Source organism: Galeopterus variegatus, unplaced genomic scaffold (genome assembly GCF_000696425.1).
Source record: "Galeopterus variegatus unplaced genomic scaffold, G_variegatus-3.0.2 Scaffold1276, whole genome shotgun sequence".
Taxonomy (NCBI): domain Eukaryota; kingdom Metazoa; phylum Chordata; class Mammalia; order Dermoptera; family Cynocephalidae; genus Galeopterus; species Galeopterus variegatus.
Window position 1 is genome coordinate 43,077 of NW_007727387.1, and position 10,025 is coordinate 53,101.

Below are 10,025 nucleotides of genomic sequence, written 5' to 3' on the forward strand. Positions count from 1 at the left end.
CAAGGGGAGTGGCCGAGACCTCCCACAAGGAACCCACAAGATGAGAATGCACTGGAGTCTGACTTCCAGAATAGCAGCTGCAGGGAGCTCTGAAGGAGACTGAGCTGCAGACAAAAATAGGCTCAGCTCCTTATACTGCAACAGATACACAGTGAGAAACAATAGAGATGCATCCACTTTCATTTCTGTTTTACCTGTCAAATCACCAGAATTGAGAAAAAAATGGTAATAACTGAGGAAGTGTGAACTGTTACACGCTTGTGGTAGGAGGACTGTCCATCAAAGGTGGTGTTTTAGGAGAGGCTATTTGGAAATATGGGTCAAGAGCCTGAAAAATTTACCTACCTTTAGATTCAGCTATTTCCTTTTCGTGGTTTAGGAATGTATCATGATCTGTTATTTAATCATGAATATATGGAACGACTTAGACATGAAAACTGTCATGATAGTATTGTTTATAGTAGTAAATAATTGGAAGCCATTTAAATGCCCAAGGGATTATTAAATAAATGATCAACATTACTCTATGTTCACCATGCAGCCATTAAAAAATGAAGGTGCTGAGGATCTTAAATGACACGGAAAACATTCACAATATATTGTTGTGACAAGAAAAGAAAGTTATGAACTAATTTATAAGAAAAATGGATCAAGAGAAGATACTTGCAATTTTTAAAACCTGTAAGGGCCCAGATTTTCAAAAATACTCTTGCAAAGCAACTAGAAAAAGACAAGCAAGGAAAAATAAGCAAAGGTTGTGAATAGTCAGCTCACAGAGGAGGAACTCTAGAAACCTAACAGGCATGTAAAGAGATGCTCACGCTCGTACTTAGTAATTTGGAGAAATGCAAATTAAAATGACAGTGAGGGATCACTTCAATCACATTGGCAAACAGAAAACTGGGCCTCTACACCTTTGGCCCAGTCAGTTTCCTTACTTAACACCCATTTCTCTATGTCGTTGTAAGAGTCTTGTGTTAGAGCCTGAGGCACATGCTAGATTATCCATATGTGTTAATCACATTTAAATCTGAATCTCTTTTTTTAAAAAAGCCTTCCTTATTTTAGTCGGTTTCAGATTCTTAGAGGAACTGTCTTCTGTAGGGACTGGACTGAATGAATGCTGTACCTTGTCCTGCAACCTGAGTCATCAGGAAGGGATGTGATAGGAATTTTCAGTTCTGTTTGTTCTGAATTCAGATCTGCTTTGCCAAAGCATGGAGACAGAAGACCTTTCAAAGGCTGTGGACAGAACTGAAGATCCTGGTTCCAAGAATCATGGTCAGCCCACTGCAGTGCAGCCTGATCTCCCACTTGGAGGGCAGTCCCCTGGCCCCACCGCTCTCTGGGACACACTCGAAAGGAAGTTTCTGGAATACCAGCATTTGACTCACAGGAGCCTGGATGAGCGTCAGAAGAGCCTGTTGAGTCTTCTCCCCCTGTTCCTAAAGGTGGGTATTCTTATTTTTCAAACTGTAAGATACAGTGCTGTGGGACACTTCTAGGATAATTTGAAACTGAAGTGGTGGTATTAATATCATCACAAATAGCCTCTGATTGGTTGCTCAGAGAAGAGTTGTCTGTCAGTTTGGGCTGCTGTAATAGAATACCATAGACTAGGTGGCTTATGAACAACAGATATTTTTTTCTCATGGTTTGGAGCCTGGGAAGTCCAAGATGAAGGGAGATTCAGTGTCTGGTGAGGGCCCACTTTCTGGCTCATAGATTGCACCTTTGTGCCAGGTCCTCACATGGTGGAAGGGGTGAAGGGTCCCTCTCGGGCCTCTTTTATGAGGGCACTAATCCCATTCATGAGAGCAGAGCCAAATCATCTCCAAAGGTCCCACTTCCTAATACCATAGCTTTAAGGGTTAGGATTTCAACATATGAATTGGGGGGGGGGAGCACAAGCATCACACCATAGCAAGCGTGTCATGCCATTTAATAAAGGTGGCAGACAAGGCTCAACTCCAGGGAAGAGAAGGGCTGGGAAAGGATCGACAGCTGGCCCTTGAGCAACACTGTCTCTTTAGCTAAAAAGATGACATCATCTGACCACAATCCCAGCTTCGAAGCTAGAGAAGAGACCAGCTCCTTTGGGAGCTAGGAGAGGAAGGTGTCCTGCTGCATGAGTCACGGGGATGGCTGGCAACCCCGCATTCAGCAATGCCAACAACCAGGTCCAGGAAAGCCAGAACATCTTGCATCAAATTGTGCCAGTAATGCAAACTGAGGCATGATCGGTGGGGAGAACTGGAGCGGCACTCCCTTCCCTGGTCACAGGCGTGCTAGGGAAGCCCGGCCTGTCCGCACTGTCTAGCGGCAGCTGGTGACAGCTTGGGTGTAAGGGATTTTCTTTGTTGTCTGGGAACAAAGCTCCCGCCAGTGCGGTCTGCCTTATAATTGAATATATTGAAGTCTAGTTGTAGAGCTGAATGCACATCTTTTCATGAGGACTTAGTTCTTGCTTGATTATTGATTTTTTGTTATTATCGAGAAACATACAGCTACAAAACATTCAAAGCAGGGAAAATAGGAGATATTTTTCACATTGAAAGTAGACTAGGATGGATGGAGGCTTTGGCAGGTTTTTACGGGACACACCTATGTTAATATAATTCATCGAATTTATTAATCAGAAATATTTAAGGACTTCCAAAGATGACTCAGAATCTTCTCGGGATTATATTTACGGGATGTATTGCATACTTAGAATGTCTTTCAGGAAAGAAAGCACCAAGTTACTTACTGTTCATTAATTCATTATTTTCCTCCATGCTTTGGACTTGTACCCCCATCCCTCCCATTTTACGGATTGGATGACTGGGGCTGGGTGAGGAGAGATGGCTCAAGTTTCTCATTCCTAACACTGCCCACTCGGACAACCCCACATTCTGGGAGGTAGGTCAGTCTTACCCCAGTTCCGAGATCAACTTTGCCTCCTGGAAGGAGCAGCTCCCACACCCACTGCAGCTCTGTTGTTGAACACGTGGGCTGTCAAGTCAAGCAGCGCAGGGCTCAAATCCTGGACCTATCACTTATTAGCTGTGTAACCTTGAGCATGTTACTAAATATAGCTGAACCTCAGTTTCTTCAACGGTAAAGTAGAATTAGTAACACTTGGCTGGGAAACTGTGAGGGGAGAACAGATGATGATTGTCACGTCCACAGCACATGGCAAGCAGCCATGGTCCCAGTACCTTTCCACCAGCCTCAAGGGAACTAACTGCAAGTGTGCCTAGACATTACAGATCTGGTCACCATGGTTTTCCAAACTGCTGACAATCTGCTCCTCTTTGGATCCCTAGAGCCCGCTTTCAATGAACCCTGTAGAGGCAGAATATTACCGATTTCTCATCATTTTCTTAATATCTACATGCTTTTATATAAGTCCTACATGCCTACAAACCTGTTGTTTCTATTCAGTCTTGTTTAGTAAAATCCAGCCAGAGCCAGAACCCTCAGCTTTCTTAATTAAGAATTGATGGTGTAGTGCAGATAAAATCTGAGCTGTAGATGAAGACTGAGAATGTTTTTCGGAATAGAGGCCCTTGTGTAAAAAGTCAAGCATGTAACCACTCTCTTCTGAATTTTATAACCATAAAGTGTGTTATTCAAGGTTGTCCATGAACAGCCCCACTGGAAATATCAGGACATGAAGGGGTGTGCCATTTCCCAAGGACTGTGGATATTGACGTCAAAGCCTTATACATGTATTGGTTGCTAGGGAAACTGCCTGCCACCTAGGCTCTGAGGTTCCTTTCTCTTTTTAACTCTTTTAAAAAAAAATGTATTGAAACACAATTGATTGCACGTATCTGTGGGGGGTACAGCATTGAATATCCATACCCGTGTGCAATATGTGATGCTGAATTCAGAATAATTAGTATATTCAACACTACACAATGTAATCATTTTTTGTGGCCCTTTACCAGTTTATGGTAATCCTCCCGCCCCCTCCCCCTTTCCCATCTCTGGTGGCCTCAGTTCTGTTCTCTCCTTTTGAAAGTTCAATGTATTTCTTTCTTTTTTAAAATTTATTTATTTATTTATTTATTTATTTTAGCTCCCACTTACGAGTGAGGACATGTGGTATTTCTCTTTCTGTGTCTGGCTTATTTCACCTAACATAATTTTCTCTAAGTTTATCCATGCTGCTGTGAATGCCAGAATTTCATTCTTTTTTATGGTAGGGTAGTATTCCATTGCATATATATACCACATTTTCCTTATCCAGTCATCTGTTGGTGGACATTTAGGTTGGTTCCAACTCTTGGCTACTGTGAATAGGGCTGCAATAAACGTGGGAGCACAGGTATCTCTTCAACATGATGATTTCCATTCCTTTGGGTACATACCCAGCAGTGGGACTGATGGATCATACAGCATTTCTACTGTAGTTGTTTGAGGAACCTCCATACTGTTTTCCATAATGACTGCACTAATTTACAGTCCCACCAACAGAGTAGGATAGTTCCCCTTTCTCTGCATCCTGACTAGTATTTGTTATTCTTTGTCTTTTTGATAATAGCCAGTCTAACTGGGGTGAAATGATATCTCAATGTGGTTTTGATTGGTATTTCCCTGATGTTTAGTGATGTTGAGCATTTTTTCATGTGTCTGTTGGCCATTTGTATATCTTTCTTTGAGAAATGCCTATTCAGCTCCTTTGCCCTTTTATTAATTGAGTTACTTGTTTTTTTTACTGTTTAGTTGTCTTGGCTCCTTACATATTCTGGATATTAATCCCTTGTTAGATGCATAATTTGCAGATACTTTCCCCCTTTCTGTAGGTTGTCTTTTCACTCTGGTATTTGTTTCTTTTGCTGTGCAAAAGAGTTTTAATTTGATATAATCCTACTTGTTTATTTTTTCTTTTATCTGTGCTCTTGGGGTCTTATTCATAAGGTCTTTCCTACTTCCTGAAGTGTTTCCCTTATGTTTTCTTTTAGGAGTTTTATAGTTTTGGGTCTTATATTTATGTCTTTAATCCATTTTGAGTTGTTTTGCTATGTGGTGAGAGGTACAGGTCCAGTTTAATTCTTCTATGTATGGCTGTCCAGTTTTCCCAGCACTATTTATTGAAGAGGCAGTCTTTTCCCCAATGTATGCTTCTGTTGCCCTGGTGAAATATCAGTTGGCTGTAAGTATGTGGGTCGATTTCTGGGTTTTCTATTCTGGTCCATTGGACTGAGTGTCTGTTTTTATGCCAGTACCATGCTGTTTTGGTTACTATAGCTTTGTAGTATAATTTGAAGTCAGGTAGTGTTTGCCTCTGGCTTTATTTATTTATTTATTTTATTTTTGCTCAGGATTGTTTTGGCTATTTGGGGTCTTTTGTTGTTCTGCCTCTGGCTTTATTTATTTATTTTATTTTTGCTCAGGATTGTTTTGGCTATTTGGGGTCTTTTGTTGTTCCATGCAAATGTTAGGATTGTTTTTTCTATTTCTGTGAAGAATGTCACATCACTGGTATTTTGATGAGGATTGTGTGGAATCTGTAGATTGCTTTGGGCTTTATGGACACTTTCACAATGTTAATTCTTCCAGTCCGAGAGCATGGAACATCTTTCCATCTTTTTGTGTCCTCTTTAATTTCTTTCAGCCATGATTTGTAGCTTTCATTGTAGATATCTTTCACCTTCTTAATTAAATTGATTCCTAGGTATTGTAAATGGGCTTACTTTCTTTATTTCTTTTTCTGTTAGTTCATTATTGGAACATAAAAATGCTACTGATTTTTGTATGTTGATTTTGTATTCTGCAACTTTACTGAAATCATTTATAAACTCTAAGAGTTTTGGTAGAGTCTTTAGGTTTTTCTGTATATAGGATCATGTCATCTGTAAACAAGGACAGTTTGACTCTGTCTTTTCCTATCTGGATGCCCTTTCTTTCTTTCTCTTGCTTGATTGCTCTGGCTAGTACTTCTAATACCATGTTAAATAGGAGTGATGAGAGTGGGCATCCTTGTCTTGTTTCTGTTCTTAAGAAAAAACTTTTCAGCTTTTCTGCATTCAGGATGATATTGGTAGTGGGTTTGTCATATATGGCTTTTATCATGTTGAGATACTTTCTTTCTATATCTAATTTGCTAAAGTTATCATGAGGGATGCTGAATTTTGCCAAGTGTTTTTTCTGGATCTATTGAGATAGTCACATAGCTTTTATCCTTGATTTTTTTGATGTGGTGTATCACATTTATTGACTTGTATATGTTGAACTATCCTTGCATCCCTGGGATGAATCCCACTTGATCATAATGTACTTGATGTATTGCTGATGGTTAATATTTTGATTAATAAGTACTAATTCTGATTGCTAGTATTTTTTTGAGGGTTTTTGCATCTATGTTCATCAAAGATATTGGCCTGTAGTTTTGTTGTTGTTGTTTTGTATCTTTGTTTGGTTTTGGTATCAGGCTCATGCTGGCCTCATAAAAATGAGTTTGGGAGAAGGGTCTGTGTTTCAATTTTTTGGAATAGTTTGAAGAGAATTGGCATTAATTCCTCTTTAAAGGATTGGTAGAATTCAGCAGTAGGACCATTTGGTCCTGGGCTTTTCTTTGTTGGGAGACTGCTGATTACTACTTCAATCTCCTTGCTTGTTATTGGCCTAGTCAGGTTTTCTATTTCTTCTTGGTTCAGTCTTGGTAGTTTGTATATGTCCAGAAATTTACCCATTTCCTCCAGGTTTTCAAATTTTCTGGCATATAGTTGTTTATAAGAGTCTCTAATGATTCTTTGCATTTCTGTGGTATCAGTTGCCATGTCTCTTTTTTCATTTCTAATTTTTGTTATTTGGGTCTTCTCTGTTCTTTTCTTGGTTAGCCTAGCTAATGGTTTGTCTATTTTGTTTACCTTCTCAAAAACCCAATTTTTTGTTTCATTGATCTTTTCTATCATTTTTGAGGGGCTTTCTATTTCATTTAGTTCTGCTCTGATCTTATTTATTTCCATCTACTAATTTTGGGATTGGATTGTTTTTGTTTTTCTTCTTCTTTGAGATATAGCATTAAGTCATTTATTTGAAATATTTCCATTCTTTTGATGTAAGTGTTTGTTGTAATAAACTTCCTTCTTAGAACTGCTTTTGCAGTATCCCACATGTTTTGGTATGGTATGTCTTTATTTTCATTAGTTTTGAGAAATTTTTTTGATTTCCTGTTTAATTTCTTCTTGGATCCATAGGTCATTCAGGAGCATGTTTAATTTCCATGTGTTTGTGTAGTTTCCAGAGTTTCACTTGTTATTGATTTTTTTTTAAAAATTTATTTTACTTTGTCAATATACAATGTGATTGATTATTGTGGCCCATTACCAAAGCCTCCCTTCCTCCTCCCTCTGCCCCCTCCCTCCCAACAACCTCATATCTGTTCTCTTGTCATATCAACTTCAAGGAATTGTAATTGTCGTGTCTTCTTCCCTCCCCTCTCCCAGTTTATTTGTGTATTTATTTATTTATTTTTAGCTCCCACAAATAAGTGAGAACATGTGATGTTATTGATTTTTAGTTTTAATCCATTGTGGTCTGAGAAGATACTTGAAATAATTTGAATTTCTTAAAATTTGTTGAGACTTGATTTGTGACCTTACATGTGGTCTGTCCTAGAGAATGTTCCACATGCTGATGAGAAGAATGTATATTCTGTAGTTGTTGGATGAAATGTTCTGCAGGTATCTGCCAAATCCAATTGGCCTAAAGTGTAGTTTAAATCCTGTGTTTCTCTGTTGATTTGTTGCATAGATGATCTATCCAATGCTGAGAGAGGGGTGTTCAGGTCCCCAACTATTATCGTATTGGGGGCCTATCTCTTTCTTTAGATCTAATAGTGTTTGCTTAATATATCTGGGTGCTCCAGTGTGGGGTGCATATATGTTTATGATTGTTATGTCTTCTTGCTGGATATATCTCTTTTTAATTATATAATGGCCTTCTTTGTCTCTTTTTATAGTTTTGGTTTAAAGTCTATTTTACCTAGGTAGAGCTACTTCTGCTCATTTTTGGTTTCCGTTTACATGGTATATCTTTGTCCATCCCTTCATTATTTGTGTGTGTGTTTACAGGTGTGGTGAGTCTCTTGTAGACAGCATATAGTTGGGTCTAGCTTTTTAATCCAATCAGTCAGTCTGTGTCTTTTGAATGGGGAACTTAACCCATTTATATTTAGAGTTGTTACTGGAAGGTATTGTCTTATTCCTGGCATTTTATTTATTTTTGTTTGGATGTTTTAAATATCTTTTGTTTTTTTCATTCCTTTTTATTATTTGTCATTTGCGTTTGATGATTTTTGTGGTGGTAAGATATAGTTTTTTCTCTCTCTCTCATTTGCATTTTTGTTCTACTACTAGGTTTTGTTCTTTCTTGTGTATCCATGGTAGTGATTATCTTTTTCTAGATTCCAGATGCAGGAATCTCTTGAGGGTTTCTCGTAGGGCTGGTTATGTGGTGGTGAAACCCTACAGCTTTTGTTTGTCTGGGAAATACACCATTTCTCCCTCATTTCTGAAGAATAGCCTTGCTGGATATAGTATTTTTGCCTGGCAATTTTTTTCTTTTAGTATTTTGAACATATCATCCTGTTCTCTCTGGCCTATAGAGTTTCTGTTGAGAAGTTTGCTTGTTAGTCTGATGTGGACTCCCTTATATGTGACTTGAACTTTTCTCTTCCTGTTTTTAAGATTCTCTGTCTTTGAGTTTTGCCAGTTTGACTATAACATGTCTCAAAGAAGATCTTTTTGGATTTAATCTGTTTGGGGATATTTGAGCTTCCTGGACCTGAAAGTCCATGTCCCTTTCTATACCTGGGATGTTTTCCATTATTATTTTGTTGAATAGGTTTTCAACACCTTTTCTTTTCTGAAACACCCATGATTCTGATGTTTGTGTCCTTAAGGTTGTCTGCTAGATCTCTTAGATTGTCTTCATTTTTAAAATTCTTTTTTCTTTTTTGTCCACCTGGATTATTTTGAAAAGAACATCTGCAAAATCAGAAATTCTTTCTTCTGCTTGTTCTAACCTGCTGCTTAAGCTCTTGGTATGTCTTTTATTTCATTGAATCCTTCAGTTCCAGGAGTTCTGCTGCATTCTTTTTAAGGTATTAATCTCTGTAAATTTCCTCTGTCATATCTTGGATACTTTTTCCCATTTTGTTGTGTCATCTAACTGAATCTTCTTGCATCTCATNATATCTTGGATACTTTTTCCCATTTTGTTGTGTCATCTAACTGAATCTTCTTGCATCTCATTGAGTGTCCTTAAGATTGTTGCTCAGAATTCCTTTTCAGTCATTTCTAGGGTTTCCTGCTCTATCAGGTCTGGTACTTGAGAGTTACTGTATTCCTTTGGTGGTGTCATATATCTTGTTTTTTCATATTTCTAGTATCCTTATGTTGACGTCTGGTCATTTTGTAGAGCAGTTGCTTCTTCTAATACTCTGGTGTGGGCTTTGAGGAAAGAGACTTCCTCCTGTAGGTGTGTTTTATATTGACTCTTGAGCAGAGTGTTTGAGTATTGGTTCTGGGCAGATGCAGTAGTGTAGTCTCCATGTGAGTACTTCAGCTGTATTCAGNGTATTGGTTCTGGGCAGATGCAGTAGTGTAGTCTCCATGTGAGTACTTCAGCTGTATTCAGCGTTGGAGTTGTTTGTGAGTGCCTCTGTGACCTAGACACTGGGGAACTTAGTGATTCTTCGCTGAGGTTAGTGATAATGTGTTGGTTTGTTGAGAATGTGGGTGAGCTTTCAAGTTCTTGGGAGAAGCATCTGGGTGCCCTGTCACTCTTTGGCTGTGCTGGGTATCCTTGTGCAGGCTTGTTGGCACCCTGGCTAGCATCCTGTCACCCTGATGGGTGAACTGGGGTATACTGGAGCTCCTTACTTTGAATGGGTGACCCTAGGTGGGGTTTCTCTTTCCTTTTACCTACAGGAAGAGGCTCCTCTTGGGTCCTTGCTTCTGCTGGTTGTGGGCTGGGTTGGTGGTGATTGGTGATTGGGAATTTTATTTTTTACTCTATTTGGATACCCA

General features: G+C 38.9%; 1 protein-coding gene across 1 annotated transcript in view; it reads left to right on the plus strand.

The window, feature by feature from the left end:
- Positions 1-1,217: 1,217 nt before the first annotated feature.
- The window catches only part of WDFY4 (WDFY family member 4), a 309,512-nt gene continuing 300,704 nt past the window's right edge, over positions 1,218-10,025 (plus strand). The window contains 1 exon segment of the mRNA XM_008576041.1: positions 1,218-1,451. Coding sequence (XP_008574263.1) covers positions 1,218-1,451 — 234 coding nt within the window.